Source organism: Mytilus trossulus, chromosome 6 (genome assembly GCF_036588685.1).
Source record: "Mytilus trossulus isolate FHL-02 chromosome 6, PNRI_Mtr1.1.1.hap1, whole genome shotgun sequence".
Classification (NCBI taxonomy): domain Eukaryota; kingdom Metazoa; phylum Mollusca; class Bivalvia; order Mytilida; family Mytilidae; genus Mytilus; species Mytilus trossulus.
In genome coordinates, this window is record NC_086378.1 from 24,839,100 (window position 1) to 24,859,414 (window position 20,315).

Consider the following 20,315-nt stretch of genomic DNA (forward strand, 5'->3'; position numbering starts at 1 on the left):
TGGATGATTTTGCAATTGTGTCATACGGCCTTAAATCAAATCTTGCATCGATAAGTATTCAAGAGTAGACATTGTGTTAGATTTACTAAATGAATCATTGAAAGGCTAGATGACAGAAGACAAAAGTTGGGTTCTGGAGTAGTTTTCTCTGTGAAGATGACAACGAAACGATTTTTTTCAAGTGTCTTGCCGACGGAAATGCTTCTGTAGAGACTAATGAGATACTTTCCAGCTACCCCTTGTAAGCACGGAGAAGCAGATATACGAATGTTTGTCCATGTTTGGCATGATTATGAAAATTGTTGTAAGACGGTAATTTAAGGTAGCACCGACACAGATGTAGTAGCATTTAGAATTGCAGCACTTTAAAAATATGGTGGAACAAACTGTGAAAAGGTTTTGGCAGGAATGAAGACTTTTGATGGCTTCCTGTACGTGATATATCAAATGCGTTTGGTCCTCGTGTAGCTACTCTTCCTTTCATTCATTCAGTGGACGTGACACTAAGGGAATAGGTCAGTTTGGATAACATGGGAAGTATTTCAACATGTAAGGGACGTACTTATTTCTTTGCTGAAGTATAAAGGCACATACATGGACATAAAAGAAGCATTTATTTGCATCATGTATGACAGAACAAAATCAATACTTGCTGTTAACGAGGCACGATGTTAATTTTTACCCAAGAAGCAGCGGCATTGTGATGTAGTTCCGCCTACAAGAGTTTTTCTTCCCGGAGCACATCCAAAGAGCAGCGTATTAAGGTGGATAAGTTTGGGCTCAGCTTGATTTATTTAACAATTCATGAACACTGGGGTTGGATGAAAGAAAAAAAATCGATGACAGCCGCCATTTTAAAACCGGAAATCACCCTTTTTTGTCATTTATGTGTTGTTTTTTCGTACATTAGGACCTGTAATTTACGCTTAATAGAAACTTACATTGGATTTTACCTATAACACAACTTTCAAGGATTTACAACTGGATAGGACGCCATTTTCAAAATGATTGGTGGCATCTTGAAAAAAGGGAAATTTGTGATGGCCAGCACCTGATTTCTTTTAATTATCATTTAGTCCACCTTTAAACCAAATTTCATGCTTGTATTTCATGCTTGTGTTATTACTTGTTTAGTTGATGAAAATTATTAAAATACTTTCTACGTATTTGCATCTAATTTGGAACTGGAAACCACTATTTTTTTTCATGTATGTGTTGTTTTGTCGTACTAAGGAGCTGTTTTTAACGTTTTTATCATAACTTACATTGGATTATACATTACGCATTTTTTAAGGATTTAAATTCCTTGTGAAATTGCTTGAAAGTAAAAAAAAAATCGAATTTTTTTACTCTTTTGCCGACATTTTGAAACCGGAAGTCACCTAAAGCTTCATTAATGTATTGTCTAGTCCTTATTTATGAACTGTCATTTGCTTTTTATCAAATCTGACAATGGATTTTACATATAACACACCTTTCAAAGGATTAACATATAATGGCTAATTTGTTATGACGCCATTTTCAAGATGTGTGGTGGCCATCTTGAAAAATGATTTTTTTTCTGGCCAGCAGCAGATTTTTTTATAAGTATCATTTAGTTAACCTTTATACCAAATTTCATGCTTGTATCACGATTTGCACAATTATGTCCATAATATCTCCCACTATCTGGGAAACAGCCGGGTACACGACAACTCGTACTTTCGGCAACTCGTACTCAACCAACTCGTACCCTATATTTACCAACTCGTAACCATGTTTTATTTGATATTATCTATCTAGTTTATATGCATAGTTATTGTAACTTTCTTTCGTATATCATTATATAGCAAAATACAAATAAAAAAACAACTTATATTGTAAATAAAATGCAATCATAATTGTTTTAAATAAGCTTATCAAATGCTAATCGTTATAATCATTAGTATTCCTTAGAATTGATTGTTTGAAATTGTTTGGACGGCAATTTATTTGATATGCACATTAAAACCGAAAAGAAAATGCATGGCTTAAACGTTGTAAAAACCAAGCTTTGAGAAAAAATATATAAACTATGGTGAAATGTATGATCATCTTCAATTGCAATTGCAAATAAACTTTGATATATAAATTGTGTATCTCAACAGAGATATATAATATATGTATGTCTCTGATCTCAATAATATTTTTCCCTAATCCTGTTATTGGTCCATGTTTTGGGGTCAATAAGAGTATATATTTCAAAAAGCTGTATTTGTAGAACCCTTATTACTATTATTAATAGCAACAAAGCCTTGTTAAAATGTTTTACGATTAAACTCTTACAATGTGTGTGTAAATATTAGTGATACTAGTGGTTTTTTTTAATACATCTCTCGTAATTCTTCTAAATATTGGCTTAATTTTTATTTTAACTTTTATATGAAATATACATTTTAAAACATTGTGCAAACGTACATGCAGAAAGATTAGATCAGGTGTGAAGTTGTTTTGATAAGTTAATTAATGGCACGCTTCGTGTGTGAATAAGGGCCAATTGAGTTTATCATTCGGTTTGACAAAACTAGATTCGTACATATCTTCATAAATACTATTCAATATACAATTATTAGATTCTAATAGCTTCAACCAATAAAGTACCATTCTTACATATCTATTAACATACAATGGTAAACGACCAAGTTCAAAGTACACCATATGGCTCACAGTCGTTTTTCTCACTTTCAAAATTCTTTTTAAATAATACAAATGAAGCGTTTCTATATCAGCTCCTTTATGGAAACCCCATATTTCACAACCGTAATTCACATACTTGTTACATATGTATCAAAAAGGGACATCAAAGTCTCAGTGTTATAACAATCATCATAAATCTTACTCAATAAACAAAATGTAGCCTTTCTACCCTGTTCAGATAGTGTTTTCTGTGTTACAGTAAAAGTACCGTTATAGTTTAATGACAAACCAAGATATACAAACTGATCACACATTTCTATCATTTTACCATTCAAATTGTAATTTCTTATAGGTTAAACAAATTATCAATTAGCATTATAATGTTAAAAATATTTTCTACTAACACGAAAAAACTAAGACATGTTCAACGCAATGTTCACTAAAAAATATCCTTTTCATATTGTATGGATCTACCTCAGGGTGCACTGAGATACTTCAGGGAGTTAAAATATCCATATCTACGGATATAAACGTAGAAAACTTATATTATAATGCTAAAAAAATATTGGGTACGACTTAGTAGAAGTACGAGTTGGTAGAAGTACGAGTTGCCGAAAGTACGAGTTGGCTGAGTACGAGTTGCCGAAAGTACGAGTTGACATGTATCCAAACAGCCCATACCATATCAAACTTAACATTGAACAATGGACACATAAGGTCACTGGAACATTGCAAAACAGACCAGTCGGTCATACAGTCCTTTCCATAATAAAAAAACCTGCAAACCTATTTTCTCAAAGTATCTAAAAACGGCAGGCATACGTATTTTTTTTTTTAATTAACCATTATAACGTAGTCGAAGCACTGACTCGAACCTTGCAATCTATTCAAAAACCAAATACAGTTCACCTTTCACTTTCACAACCGGAACATATCAAAATCATAAAATTGACTAATAACAACTTCAAATAGACATAGAGACAATACAATCATTTCATAAACAAAGTTAAACTAATTGCTTGTAAACATGGCAAATCTTCCGTGCATCAAATATAGTTTGCTTTTAGTATCTAAAAAGAAACCAAACAACTTTTAGAAACTTGACTTTGACCAATGAACTTTCAACATGAGGTCATGGTAAGATGAAACATGTCAGTGACACGTGTAGACTTCACTGCATTCCTTTCATCAAATCAAGATATACGTTTTCTTATAGTTAAGTATATGATAAGTGGACCAAACACAAAATCTTTCCATTGACAAATAAACTATAAAATAAGGTTGATATCAGTCCTTAGACTTTTAATTGTCAAAATATTATGTCCCAGCTCAAACAAACAATCTTCCAAGATTACTTTTTAACAATGGCATCATTGATATTAGCTTGGACTTGTATAAAAGTCCCAGATATAAGATTTCAGCACCTTGCAAATGTTATGTAATTTTCATGACAAGTATAACATCATTTTGTGACTTGAACATCTGAGCATATATATATAACATTGGTAAATTTCTGGAAACTTTCATGAATAGGATGTTTAAAATTTTATAACCAATGCACTGCTATATGGATTGTATATCAAATGTTGGGATAAACATTGCTGGATTTAGACATCAAGTCGAGGACCAAAGGGTTTCGTTTTCATTTAACGCAATCTTTAGGTTTCGTTTGCATTTAAGGCAATCTTTAGGTTTTGTTTGCATTTGACGCCATCTTTAAAAATAACGTAAATTGAACAATGAACCAATAGAGATAAGGAAATTGAGAGACAGGTATAGAAACAATGACCTTATTTGTCCATTGTTCGGTATTGACATGAATAATGAAGTAATTTTTATAAATTTCCTGTTTACAAAGAAAAGTAAAATCACAAAAATACTGAACTTTAATAGAGGAAAATCAATTCGGAAAGTCCATAATAAAAAAATTGCATTTTTCGAAAACTAAGGATTCTTTTATCGCAGGCATAGATTACCTTAGCCGTATTTGGCACAACTTTTAGAAATTTTGAATCCTCAATGCTATTCTTCTTTGTACTTGTTTGGCTTTATAAATATTTTGATATGAGCGTCACTGATGAGTCTTATGTAGACGAAACGCGCGTCTGGCTTACTAAATTAAAATCCTGGTACCTTTAATAACTATAGTCTCATAGCAATCATCGCATAGTTTATATAGTTGACCTACTGATAGTAGTATCTGATAAACAGACCAAATACAAATCGCTGACCTACGAAATGAGGTATATGTATCTGATTTATTTTATTATGTGTTGACATTTTCAAAAAAAATCATTTGAAAAAGCCAAAAAATATCATATAAGTATTTTGAACTCAAGATTTTACATTAGTTAACATTATATCGATTAGAATGGTCTCAGTAGACATGTGTTATTCCTGAATATGGGATGTAAAACCATAGGTTTTTAGATTGATATTTGCAGTAAATCTGCTTAATGTAGACCTGTGGCCGTCTATGAAAATTTCTTGCAATGAAGTCAAGAGAAAAAGTTTCCTCCTAGCTTTGTAGTAAGATGACAATATTTAGGAGCAAAAGTAAAAACTGGTTAGCTAAGAGTCAACATAATATGTCCAGTTATGTTGATATATCTTCTTGCATGACAATAACATGTACTATCACAAAAGAAAAAAGTGACAAAAAATATGCTTCTTAGAAAAAAAAGAACTTTTGATTTCGGCCAATGTATTTTTTTTGGTAGAAATAAAACTATTTGCAAAATTTATTAATAATAAACAAGTTAAACTTTTTATTTTTCAAACTGCTTACATATATCTTATCCTATCAATTTATGATTAGGTTTAAGCAGTCATTTGTATGTCAAAATCCTACGAAACAGGGCACAAACTATTAACAAATGTCCATTCTTTGTGTCCTTCAGAAATTAAACAGTTTTCCTGATATATTTTTTTTTATTATTCCTGCAGATATAGATTCTGAGATATGGTACCTTGGTAAGTAATTAAGTGCATGTTTCCTCTTGGCTTACTAATTTTTGGTAGAATTATAAATCCTTGGGCCACAACTCTCAAAAAAAATCCTCAACCAGAAGAAACAATTTCATTTGTAACTTCTCATGTAATGACTTTTTTTATATAAAAAAAAACCTAATCAATTTTTCCAGCTTAAGCACAAAAAACAAAAATATTAAAATATATTCTGTGTCTTTGAGCATGATTTTTGTGAATTTGTTCAAATGAAAATATATACTCAAATTTGTTCTGTAACTTCTTCTAATATGCATTAACATTGAATATCTAATACCTTTAGGCTCACAAAAATGTGGGGAAAACTGATAGTTTTCTATGCTCTACAACTTCTGCATCAATTCCTCATGTGCAATGAAACATAATCATCCTTTTTAACTTCATACAATAAAGATCTCATAAATTGATTCAGGCATTACAAATGAAAAACATGTGACTGGCAATGTTTTTTCACAATTTTTCAAGGCATTGGGCTACCGTTGCCACATAAGTCACTCAACTGTTCCAACAATATGACTTTCTATCATTCATCCTACCAATTGGTTCAGGCATCTCAACAGAAAGAATGGAAAACTATGACAGACTGAATGCAAGCCATTGGTCCTCTTTTGCTTTGCCAGCTTGGGAATACTAAGCAACCTCACAAAAGCAACATGTTGCTGTAAGTTTTGTTTGCCAACCTTATTCCATAGTTACATCATATAATAACTATGACAATTATTTTTTTGAACACATCCTAACCAAAACAATATGTCTATTAGCTGGTCTCTGTCCTCTTTTTTCATTATGTCATAAGGTTTAGAATACTGGATACAAGATGTCTTCCCTTTTAGATCTTTGTTTTTTGTCAATGCTTCATACTGTTCAGGATTCATCTCCAAGTACACAAACATAATCTAAAATAAATAAATTTGGTGTTTTTACTGTCTTCTGATTGGTTAAAATTATTAGTTTTATTTCCAATGTTGTCAATTTTGATGGCATCACGCCCACTCTGACCTTGTGTATTCATACGCCAACATGTGCATGATGTGTGTACGTTGTTTTTGTTAATATAGATATTATAAAAAGTTCTTTGAGCCTTTGCGGATTATTCAATGTGAAGAGTCAAAAATTAGTTTTATGGTTCAATAAATTCAAAATAGATAATAGCCATTCATTAAATAAAGATAAATCCCATCTAGTGTATTATGTATTTACATTGTAGTATAAACAAATTACTAAGAATATAAATTGCTGTGAAATATGTGAAACTTGTATCTTTCCTTATTTACGTATTTAAAAGTAAATTTGAAAATTGTGCTTTTAATTGTAGCAAAGTGGGCAACAGAGGATAACACACAGATTTTAAGTTAATGCCAGTATCCCTTTGTCTCACGTTCTGCGACATTCATTGGAAAACTAAAATTTTTTTTTTTATTGGAGTTGTAACATAAAAAAATGTTGTTATCAAAATATGGATTTACAGTGAAAATATGGTAATTGGGCTATGTCACTAATTTTGATAAAATTTTGAAATTTGATCATTAGAATGTTTTTCATATATTTTATGTTCTTTCTTTACAAATGTTTACCTATTTTGAGAGAATTCAATCAGTAGTTTTTAAAATGTTTAAGACAATAAACGAGATAATGCATTATTTTTTGGAAAAATTTAAGGAGACTTTAGTAAAATCTTTGAAATAGCCCATTGAATGTTCCTTGACCTTCATACACACACGAATAATTATATCTTTGTTATTTTGTTCATTTCACACTGACCTTTGTTTTCATACAAATTATTCCTAATGTGTTTGGACAAAATGTAGAGTTCCAGCATTCAGAAACAAGTTGTATTCCTATTTGTCCTATTCCATAAGATTCCAAATATCTCTCTATCCAAGGTAGATTCGAACCTTCATCTTCATCTACTCTCTTCTTCAGGGCATCACTTTTAAGCTAAATAAATTTAAAAACAATTTAGATTCAGGGCTCACACTACTTTGAAATCATAGTGAGAAGTGACTTCTCTTTTAAAAATGTTAGGGAGAAATGGTGAGATTTGAAAGAGAATTGCTTGCAGTGTTGCAATGTTTGTTTTTTTATCATAATATATTACAGTGTGAACCATAATGTTGCATCCTAATGCTTTCCAAAAAAATAAATAAATTTTGGAGTTCCATCATGTTAATACCTTATGATTATATCAAACAAACAAATGAAGAAAGAAAGAATTTTTTTTATAACTTGAAAAATTGAAAATTTGTCACTGCAAACTCCAATATCATGAAATATATAAGCTTTTAATATAAAAGTAGATAATAACCAAACAAAAGTTAAAAATGAAAACATTTATTGTATACATACAACAACTGAAAAATCATTATATTTTAAAATTCAAATTCAAAATTTTGAAATGACTAATCTTGTTTTTTGATGTAATTAGATTTGAAATCACTTTTTTTTTAATATAATTTTAGGGTTTGGAAAGTTTATTCCTTTGTGTAGCTTATATTATTTCATTTCTTCTCCATACATATAACATATGCTCATTGGTTCACAAATAAATATTTCAAATTTATTTCTAATTTTTTATTTTAAGAATGAAAAATCAAAACAGGTATACTAAAAGTGCAAGGGTTAACATAGTTTTGGGTTTTATCTTTTATAAGTGTTTTTTCTTCAAATTATATACCTCAGTCAACATTGTAAGTAGACGAGCCCTGTGTCTTTCACCATCATGTTCATAGAAAGCAGTATCAGAAACACATCCAACTATCTTATTTCTGATCTTCAAAACTGTTTTCTTGTTTTCACCAACCCTGCAAAGGTAGTCATACAATGTAGCTCAAAAATCCAAAAAAATAATTTCATCAAATCCTCAAACTCACACCATTTGCACAGTTTCAAGAGGAAAATTAACATTAACAAATCCCTTAAACTCAGGAAATTTCTAAATTATATTCTGAGGGTTTTTTTTATTCAATTTTTGCATTTTTCTCAATTTCTTGACTGGTAAATGTTGTGGGGTATGGCAATATATAATTTGTATTTCATAATTTTGTCCAAATCCTCAAATACAGAACAGTCAATGCATACAGTGTCTGTGATAATCAAAATATTGTGTATAGTTATTCTTGGCTTCAAGTCATATCTATATGACATGTACATCTATGATAATAATATGTGTGATAATAATACATGTAAGTGTGATAAATTTACAAAACAAATGTTAAATTATCTGCCTTGATGATGTCTTGACTGAAATAGACCATTTTTATATTAACATCTTTTGACTCTGGAATATATATTTTGACAGGTTAACTTCTCTATGGTTGAACATTCTGTTACACTTTATATGTCGAAAGGAGAATGACTTAAATGTTTAATTTTTCAATATGTGAAAGTATGTTATCTGTTAAAATTTCATTCACTGTCAAATCTACAATGACTTCATACTAAATTTCAAATACACATACATTCATTATGAGGGTGAAGGTTAGTACCTATTAGAATGTTCAAACTGTCTGCATTTGTTTGCACCTGATGTTCAGTAGTTGTTGTTTGTTGATGTGGTTCATAAGTGATGCATGTTTCTTGTTTTTTTAAAAAGATTAGACCATATGTTTTCCTGTTTGAATGGTTTTACACTGGTCTTTTTTGGGGCCCTTTAAAACTTGTGATTTGGTGTGAGCTGAGGCTCCATGTTGAAGACTGTACTTTGACCTATAATGGTTTACTGTTACAAATTGTTACCTGGATGGAGAGATTCTCACAGGCTCTCATACCACATCTTCCTATATCTATTGTGACTTGGATGGAGAGATGTCTCATTGACACTCAAACCACATTTTCTTATACATATTCACATTGTACTTACTCTGGTTTCAGGAAGAAAATTTCAGTAAATTTCATGAACAAGTGTGTAAATGCAGAATCCTTTAAAATTGTTGTGTCCTCCTTAGAAACTCCATGACTTAGATTTGGATTATTCAATTTCTGTAGCATTTCTTTTACCTCAACAAGAAAGTCAAATGTGTCCTCAAACCATCGGCGCAATAATCTACAAAGTCAAATGTTAGAAATAAGTTACAGTTTACAGATTCTGAACTTCAAATTCTGTACATAAATACATGAACTTCAAATTCTGAGGCTTATATGGGGAACTTCCTCTTGATGAAAGAACAGGATTAACATAAGGAATTTTAAATTCCAAGACCAAGGTGATGGAGTTGATGGGTACTTACAACTCCCACTGAGCATACATGTATATTACATTGATAAATTTCTGAAAATATTCATGGATAAGATGTATAGAATGTTATGACCAATGCACTATATTTTGTGTATCAAAAAGGTAGTGATCAGCCTTGGAAGATTTAGATATCAAGTCAGTAACATCATGAACATAGGGTTTTGATTGCATTTCAGGCAATCTTTACTCAAAAAAGAAAAGAAAATAAGAGTTTCGCACCAATCCTATCTTTTACTTTTGAATAATTTTTAATTATCTGATATGTTGTTGTTGAAAGTCTGGAAGATTTTTTTAATAAAATTGAGAATGGAAATGGGGAATGTGTCAAAGAGACAACAACCAAACCAAAGAGCAGATAACAGCTGAAGGCTAACAAAAGAAACTAAACAAAATGACAATGATACATAAATTTACAAAGGGCTACTAGCATACATTTGGCATACTAACAGTTGCTGGTATGCAAATGACATGCCAGCTCCAGATCTCAATTAAACTGATTGAAAGATTATGTCTTCACTTTATGAATATCAAGCACAATCCCTCCCATTAGGGGTTTAGTATTATACATTTTTGTACCATAATAAAATATATGAGAAGAACATAACCCGTATCATGCCAACAACTGGTTTTAGAATAAATGTGTTTATTTCTGATGCAAAGACCCTATAAGTGAATTAATATTTAAGCCGAAATATGCAATCTTTAATGACCTGACAACAGTATCTTTACCATATCCCTTCTAAACAAGTCTGTTTAAAGGTTTTGTTAGCCTTTGAGATGAATGTTGACATTTTTGTGCTTTGTGAAGAATATTTCCACAAAAAATTGGATGTGAAATATCTGAACCTAATATCATAAATATAGGTATCACCTCCTCCAAAATATTTTTTTAAGTAAAGAGTAATGTGAAGGAGTATAATTTTAATCACAAACACCACACATGCAGCCGTTTGTTATCTTCAATATTATCATGGAAGCTGATACTGTACATCTAAAGAAGAAGAAGGAGATCTTAATTATGATATACTTATAACCTCATTGGTTGATATCTTTGGCGGAAGTACATGTGATACATCTTCATTCTTTCAATATCCAACCTGTGGGATGGTTGTGCTCCACGTTTTGTCCGCAAAGCAACTATATTCTTTAACTTTTACTTACATTTGCCTTGGTGGCAATATAGCCTTGGTAACTTTAAGATTAGTGGTCATTTATTTATATATGCCTTGGTGGCAATAGACCTAGGTGGTCATTTATATATGCCTTGGTGGCAAAAGACCTAGGTTGTCATTTATATATGCCTTGGTGGCAATAGACCTAGGTGGTCATTTCTATTATTTTTCATATTTGCCTTGATGGCAATATTAAATTAAGAATACTAGCCTTGGGGGCGTCAAGACCTTGGTGGTCATTTATATTCGACTTGGTGGCTTCTTGATAGAACTAGATGGTAATGTTTGACCTTGGAAGCAAAATGATTGGGATTGGACCTTGGCCGGTAGTTATTATCAACCCAGGTGGTCAGATACATGTACCGGGTATTTGTTATGCCATAAACGCAGGGCAAAGTGCTATCGATATATAGAATATATATGTGGAAGTGGGGGCTCTGGCCATTTCCGAGACCTGTAATTGAAAGGAGAATAATAAATTGTTTATAGTGTAACTAGTTTCTTTTGTTTCTTTTGAGTGACACTGGTGTGGACTTTTCATTGATTATTACATACAGATAGAAAATGCTCTTTAAAGACCATGTTAGAAATGAATAGAAATATTGAGAAAGTGAAATAATTTAGTGTGACATGTCACTTGATATTATTGTTGTTTACCGGAGTGATGTGTATTGAATTATGAGGTGTCTTCGTCGAGGTCCACATTCAGCCGTCTGTTTGATTGCACATAAAATTGAATAGAATGTTTTAGTTTTCAGATGGTGTTACCTCTGATGAATGAAGGAGAAGCAATGTGACATTTCACGATGATTCATGTCAATGAGTTCGAATAACCTAAAAGGAAAGAATTTTTCTGATCAGACTATGGTGAGAACAAATTGCAATTAATATTGAAGTAATGTTTTGATTTCTGTAAGATAATTATTAAAAAAAAAAAAAAAAAATGAATAGGAAAAATACGGATATAACACTCAATTATGTCATTATGTATGAGTGTTGAGAAAGGCAAAAGATGTCAATATGGCACGGTACTTAAAATGTTCAAATGAATCTATTAAGTAATTCTAATAATTTGTCCGTAATTTCATGTTTACTTTTGGATGTGTATATAATTTCATTACTGTGTTAAAATATGTCACAAAAATCTTTTGTCTCCCACCCATAAGTTCCAAAATGTGGATTTGTTTTTATATTTATATTTTAATATTGGTACTACATGTATGTATTTTGGGTTGATGAGCACGAGACAACATTAGAAACACATAAGCATTACCACGGGATCATGTTGATGGAACACACCTTCACTTTATCGATTTTCAAGGGAAAGGTCAAATAGGGCAAGTGTATTGGTATGTTTGTGCTTACTTTTTCATTACAATGGTAAAAATAAGATTATATATCTCGGATGACAATAATGTTGAATATAATGCTTCATTTTTATACAGAGCTCCAGAGTAGTTATATGAGAAACAGTTGCACACTTTATCCAGTTCTTTCCTCTAGAGTTTTCTATGCCCATAACTTAACATGAACTGGATGCAAGATTATATCAATCACTGAGGATATGTGTACATTACATACATGTATATGAATGTTGGATATCTTTAATTTGAATATTGAATGTTTGTCTTGATAACAACCCAATATTTGAATTTTATACCATGTACATTTGTAGTGGCAATACACCTTATTGCTATTTATTGCAATCCAGATAAGTTCTGATTCCAGTTCAGCTATCTGGGGCACTGTTTAAACAATCTACATGTATTACATGTATTATGCATAAAACTTTTCAAATGTTCAAAGAGACTTGTTAAATAAATAATAAATAATAATAAAACCATCATTTTAACACTTGTATCAAAGTTTCACAAAGTTTGCTTTCTAAACTTTCTCCTCCCTCAGCACGTTACTGATGACCTTTGTTTTGGGGACATTTGACAAATACAGGAAGTTGTCTAAGTGACTGTTCTTTTCTGATTGGACTAACCGGATAAATCAGTTGTTGTATTTATATTCCTGTGATCTACGATTACTCCATTAACTCGAAAGTAGGTGAGATCGATGATGGGGAGGGACTGAACTATAAATAGCGATAAGGTGTTTAAATTGATCTGATCATGGTGATTTGAATTGGATTCCTATCCTAAGTCTACATTGACATCTCTGTGTATACCAAGTTACCTTCTATACTACGTCTACATTGACATTTCTTTGTATACCAAGTTACCTTCTATACTACATTGTAAGTCTACATTGACATCTCTGTGTATACCAAGTTACCTTCTACACTAAGTCTACATTGACATCTCTGTGTATACCAAGTTACCTTTTAGCAAGCTTATCAACTGAAAAAGGGATTTCACTCTCTGTTCTGTCTGCAAAATCGACCAAATTCCTTTGTACTTCCTGAATCTGTTCCATTGCTTCTCTTTCTCGGTCAAAACAAATACTGATATCTTTATTCCAATTAATGTCATTCAAAGAGAAAGGTAACACTTCCTTCGTAAACTCAATGAGATGTTTCATAAAACCTGGCATGGAAACTCTTGTCCCCTTTTGTGATTTTAATTTATCTAACAAATCTGATAAAAGAATTGGATTTTCGGAAAAATACACTCCAATGTCTCCCAACTCTTCTCTTTTCCATTCCAACGCTCGAAACCTTTTTTCATTCCGATTAAATAATGCACTGTTGTCTGATGGGTCCGAAGAGTCATCTATTTCTGTCGTTGGTTTTCTTTTGGTAGATTGATTTGTCGAGCTCGAAAACATGGGTACGCACTGAAACCCGGACCGGACCGGACTCCGGACCCGGACTTGGGTATGAAACCCGGACCCGGACCCGGACTGAACGCCGGACCCGGACTGAAGCCGGACCCGGACTGTCAAAAATTATGAATTTTCTTATAAATACCTTTTCTTTTTTAATTAAGTGGAAGGAAGATAATTTTTGGAGAACCGTAACACATTATATTAATTATGAGATCATCAAATTTTGCTCTTACTCTTGTATAGTCTAGCATGCAAGTTAGACTTGCAATGATTCTGAATCTTCAATTTACAGTTGTGCAACTACTTTAAATATATATATATATATATATATGTATCAATGTTTACAAATGAGTTTAAAAATATATATATATATATATATATAGATTGCCTAACAATGTAATTTTAACACACTATTTAGTATGTAAATATAAGAATGTTTAAAATATTTACAAAATGATGAAAATAAACGCAATATTTCGCTAGACCAACTAGCTTTATCAAGCGTGCATCTATCCAGGTGAAATCGGATGTAGATGATAAGAAACTTTTGCAGCTCAATGTATATGTTGAACTTAGCTGCCTTGAAAATAAGAAAAAAATTTAAGAAAATTTTGCAGCTCAATGTCTATGTTGAATTTGGATTGAGCTGCCTTAAAAATAAAAAGATAAATAAATTTTTGCAGCTCCATGTATATGTTGCTCTTGGATTTAGCTGCCTTAAAAATACATAATTGGAAGTTGAAATTAGCAACGTCCATTGGCCGATATTACGGGATAAAAAGGACGATGCTTTGTTTTTAAATTATTCTTTATCTTTCCTGTATCTTTTCTCGTCTTTTTCGTTAAGACCATCAGGTTCTAAAGTATGGAGTTGGTGGATCCAAAAGTTTTCTCTTCTCCTTCTCGCCGTGGTGTCCCACTCGGTGTTGACTTCTATAATTTGGAAAGTGACATTTTCAAAAGGATGTTTCGTAGAACGAAGATGTCTTGTGAGAGGACAGTTTTTGTTGGTTTTGTACGATGAACGATGGTTATTAAGCCGAATATTAAATTTGTCCATTGTTTCTCCCACATACTGAATGCCACAAGTGTCACATGTTAATATATAAATTGAGTTCTCCGTTTTGCAGTTGGAATTTGAGTAGATGGTATAATTTTGTTTAGTAACGGAGCTGATGAAAGAACTGCTTGTATTGGCAGCTTTACAACACAAACAATTCCTTCGACCACATTGTTTGTAGCAACCGGGCGATGGAGTAGGCTGCTTTACTAATACAGAAGTCACTAATTTGTCACGGATGTTTTTAGGTCTTCTGAAGGCCATGACTGGTGGTGATGAAAATACTTTTTTTAGATTTAAATCATAAGTTGTACTGGAGAATAACAACTTCTCTTTCAATGAAAAACACTATCTCCAGATAGACGGTACTAGTATGGGCACAAAAATGGCACCGTCATATGCCAACATATTTATGGGCCAACTTGAAAAACGCCCATTTTATATCTCTATCGATGTCTATAGTTTGCGAATACACCTAGTCCGGGGTTACTTCAGGTCACCATCCGGACTCGGCTAGTACATGTAATTGTTTCGTTAAATGTCAGATAAATAATTTATAATTGTTTTCTGTATTACATGCTTGATCAAAGGTCCCGTCAATATACTTTACGACAATAAACAGTGTACATACAGTTAGTCGTCGAAATGCAATACACGCAGGTATAGTAAACTTCAAACTAGTCCGGGGTTATGTCAGGTCACAGTCCGGACTCACCTGTTCAACATTGTGTATTACATGGGTGATCGCTGCTTAAATGTCGTTTATTGATTTTTCCGATGACTATCGAATAATTTAAGAAATAGAAAAATGAATAAAGGAAAAGCCAAAAGAAAAACGGGGAAAAAAATCTTTCAATTTAACTAATAATTTGGTATATTTATATACAATCTGTATACTCCCAGTCCGGGGTTATTTAAGGTCACGGTCCGGACTCGCCTAGTATTATTTTGTTGATTCTCGGGTAAACGTCTTTTATTAATGTTTCAGACGATAATCCAGTAAGCAAAAAAATGAATGAATAAAAATGATAAAGTTCGTTTCATCAAATAATTTGTGAAGTTTTATATCTCTATCGATGTCTATAGTTTGCGAATACACCTAGTCCGGGGTTACTTCAGGTCACCATCCGGACTCGGCTAGTACATGTAATTGTTTCGTTAAATGTCAGATAAATAATTTATAATTGTTTTCTGTATTACATGCTTGATCAAAGGTCCCGTCAATATACTTTACGACAATAAACAGTGTACATACAGTTAGTCGTCGAAATGCAATACACGCAGGTATAGTAAACTTCAAACTAGTCCGGGGTTATGTCAGGTCACAGTCCGGACTCACCTGTTCAACATTGTGTATTACATGGGTGATCGCTGCTTAAATGTCGTTTATTGATTTTTCCGATGACTATCGAATAATTTAAGAAATAGAAAAATGAATAAAGGAAAAGCCAAAAGAAAAACGGGGAAAAAAATCTTTCAATTTAACTAATAATTTGGTATATTTATATACAATCTGTATACTCCCAGTCCGGGGTTATTTAAGGTCACGGTCCGGACTCGCCTAGTATTATTTTGTTGATTCTCGGGTAAACGTCTTTTATTAATGTTTCAGACGATAATCCAGTAAGCAAAAAAATGAATGAATAAAAATGATAAAGTTCGTTTCATCAAATAATTTGTGAAGTTTTATATCTCTATCGATGTCTATAGTTTGCGAATACACCTAGTCCGGGGTTACTTCAGGTCACCATCCGGACTCGGCTAGTACATGTAATTGTTTCGTTAAATGTCAGATAAATAATTTATAATTGTTTTCTGTATTACATGCTTGATCAAAGGTCCCGTCAATATACTTTACGACAATAAACAGTGTACATACAGTTAGTCGTCGAAATGCAATACACGCAGGTATAGTAAACTTCAAACTAGTCCGGGGTTATGTCAGGTCACAGTCCGGACTCACCTGTTCAACATTGTGTATTACATGGGTGATCGCTGCTTAAATGTCGTTTATTGATTTTTCCGATGACTATCGAATAATTTAAGAAATAGAAAAATGAATAAAGGAAAAGCCAAAAGAAAAACGGGGGAAAAAATCTTTCAATTTAACTAATAATTTGGTATATTTATATACAATCTGTATACTCCCAGTCCGGGGTTATTTAAGGTCACGGTCCGGACTCGCCTAGTATTATTTTGTTGATTCTCGGGTAAACGTCTTTTATTAATGTTTCAGACGATAATCCAGTAAGCAAAAAAATGAATGAATAAAAATGATAAAGTTCGTTTCATCAAATAATTTGTGAAGTTTTATATCTCTATCGATGTCTATAGTTTGCGAATACACCTAGTCCGGGGTTACTTCAGGTCACCATCCGGACTCGGCTAGTACATGTAATTGTTTCGTTAAATGTCAGATAAATAATTTATAATTGTTTTCTGTATTACATGCTTGATCAAAGGTCCCGTCAATATACTTTACGACAATAAACAGTGTACATACAGTTAGTCGTCGAAATGCAATACACGCAGGTATAGTAAACTTCAAACTAGTCCGGGGTTATGTCAGGTCACAGTCCGGACTCACCTGTTCAACATTGTGTATTACATGGGTGATCGCTGCTTAAATGTCGTTTATTGATTTTTCCGATGACTATCGAATAATTTAAGAAATAGAAAAATGAATAAAGGAAAAGCCAAAAGAAAAACGGGGGAAAAAATCTTTCAATTTAACTAATAATTTGGTATATTTATATACAATCTGTATACTCCCAGTCCGGGGTTATTTAAGGTCACGGTCCGGACTCGCCTAGTATTATTTTGTTGATTCTCGGGTAAACGTCTTTTATTAATGTTTCAGACGATAATCCAGTAAGCAAAAAAATGAATGAATAAAAATGATAAAGTTCGTTTCATCAAATAATTTGTGAAGTTTTATATCTCTATCGATGTCTATAGTTTGCGAATACACCTAGTCCGGGGTTACTTCAGGTCACCATCCGGACTCGGCTAGTACATGTAATTGTTTCGTTAAATGTCAGATAAATAATTTATAATTGTTTTCTGTATTACATGCTTGATCAAAGGTCCCGTCAATATACTTTACGACAATAAACAGTGTACATACAGTTAGTCGTCGAAATGCAATACACGCAGGTATAGTAAACTTCAAACTAGTCCGGGGTTATGTCAGGTCACAGTCCGGACTCACCTGTTCAACATTGTGTATTACATGGATGATCGATCGTTGCTTAAATTTTATTGGAGCAATTTAAACTTTGTATCATCCAATCAGGAGCTGCATAATATTTTATTCAGAGTACCATCTTGGGGTAAAAAATATCCCGGTTAATGGATACGGCCTTTGTAATATGCCACTCATTGTATATAACACAAGATTATTTCTGTATTTCTAACCAAAGGAATACTACTGATACGGAGATTACGAGTGAATAATTCTTAAGCGAGGTATCTCAGTTCATTTTGACAATTGTCAAATAAAATTATTTAACTATATTGAACATTATTTATTATTTCATTATATCTCGTAGACAATGCCCCTTTAAATCTAACTTCTATACATGCTTGATTATGATTGATAGTGTAGTCTTTGACACCTTTTCACATCTGATTGTTCAATTATTTTTATAGACTTTGTGATGACAATCCGAAATAAGCAAGTATATCTTTTTTTCTTTTTTTTTACTGTAGAAAAAAATGGAGTAATTAAAATACTATAGTTATTGACCAGTGAAGCGTTATTTGAGATGTTGATATAAGAATAAGAATGATGTGATGTGATGTGATTGCAAATGAGAGCTGACAAAGAAGACCAAATGACACAGACATATACAACTATAGGTCACAGTACGACCTTCAAAACTGAGCAAATTACATACAAGAAAATCAGATATAGAAGGCCCTAATAATGACAAAAGGAAAAGAAATCGCTATAATGAAAGATATACAAATGTATTACACATCAACAAACGACAACCACTAAATTGCAGGCTCCTGACTTGGGACAGGCACATACTTAATGTTGCCAGTTTTAACTCGTTTGAAGGCGACAGCCCCCCCCCCCCCCTCCCCCCTTAACTTGGGGCAGTGCTGTAAAATAAGAACAAACTATTAAAATCAGTTGAAAAAAATATGAACTCATCAGATGGATACAAATAGATTTACAAAAACAGAGTATACTTGGGTTGGTACTAATACTTGGATGGGTACTTATACAACTTATACAGCCACACAACATAACGACACCAACTACAAATATGAGAATGCTCGCAGTTACTGATCACAGCTAGTACATGGCCAACAACTAAAGGTAAAAAGCAATCCATCATGGTTTATATTTTGGTTATTTTTAAAAACACTGAATTACCAACAGCCTTAACGTATCTTGTAAGTAATTCCTGGTTGTGTCTTCTTTTTTCGTTTTCTTTCAATTAACTCAATATCCTAAAGCGAGTCTGTGTAAAACTTTGTCAATAATACAATATGAGGAACAGTAAAAGATCATAAGAATTAAGAGGAACAATTAAAAGGCATACAAATTCGTAGGAACTATAAGTCTTAGAGATTATAATAACTCGGATGAACAATAAAAAGTCACAAGGCTTCTGAGGAACAGCAAGAGGTCATAAGAATTCGGAGGAAAAATCAAGTCATAAGAATTCGGCGAACAATAAAAAGTCATAAGAATTATGAGGAACAAAAAGATATTATAAGAATTTGGAAGAACAATAAGATATCATAAACATTCGGAGGAACAATAAGAGATCATAGGAATTCTTATGATACTAGTTGACAATTCTGATATGTACAACTCGCTAACGAAAGAGGTTTATCTGATGTACAGTAGTTGTCGTTTGTTTATGTAATATATACGTGTTTCTCGTTTCTCGTTTTGTTTATATAGATTAGACCGTTGGTTTTCCCGTTTGAATGGTTTTACACTAGTAATTTTGGGGCCCTTTATAGCTTGTTGTTCGGTGTGAGTCAAGGCTCCGTGTTGAAGGCCGTACTTTAACCTATAATGGTTTAATTTTTAAATTGTTATTTGGATGGAGAGTTGTCTCATTGGCACTCACACCACATCTTCCTATATCTATTATATTGATGAATAGAAAGTGATATTCACCTGCAATTTACCTGTGCACAATCGGCGCAAATGAAAGATCGAAACTTTTAAAAATCGGCGTAAAACACCCAATAAAACACGAGACTTTCATTACACAGTGACATAACAACGCTTAAGGTGGTACCTAACACTGCAGGGAGATAACTCTGTAAAGTCAGCGTGACGTTTTAATTACGTCGTGTTGAAAAGGGAATAATAAGCTTCTCAATGATCAAAATTGGTGTTTGTCAAACTACTATATAACCAGTGTAATTTTTCTGTCAAAAC

At 32.4% G+C, this 20,315-nt stretch overlaps 1 protein-coding gene across 1 annotated transcript; it reads right to left on the reverse strand.

The window, feature by feature from the left end:
• Positions 1 to 3,931: 3,931 nt before the first annotated feature.
• On the reverse strand, positions 3,932 to 13,879 carry LOC134720977 (uncharacterized). Its single transcript, XM_063583606.1, has 5 exons — positions 13,397 to 13,879; positions 9,521 to 9,703; positions 8,336 to 8,462; positions 7,423 to 7,599; positions 3,932 to 6,557 (listed from the first exon to the last, which is right to left on the reverse strand). The coding sequence occupies exons 1-5, from the start codon at positions 13,840 to 13,842 to the stop codon at positions 6,354 to 6,356; spliced, it is 1,137 nt and encodes a 378-aa protein (XP_063439676.1). The 5' UTR covers positions 13,843 to 13,879; the 3' UTR covers positions 3,932 to 6,353.
• Positions 13,880 to 20,315: the final 6,436 nt, after the last annotated feature.

Excerpts from the sequence above, each read along its gene's own strand:
- LOC134720977 (XM_063583606.1), bottom strand. The coding sequence starts at position 13,842 with ATGTTTTCGAGCTCGACAAATCAATCTACCAAAAGAAAACCAACGACA. Across the intron at positions 9,704-13,396 it reads GTTGATAAGCTTGCTAAAAG|ATTATTGCGCCGATGGTTTG; the intron begins GTAACTTGGTAT and ends TTGACTTTGTAG. Across the intron at positions 6,558-7,422 it reads TAATTTGTATGAAAACAAAG|ATTATGTTTGTGTACTTGGA; the intron begins GTCAGTGTGAAA and ends TATTTATTTTAG.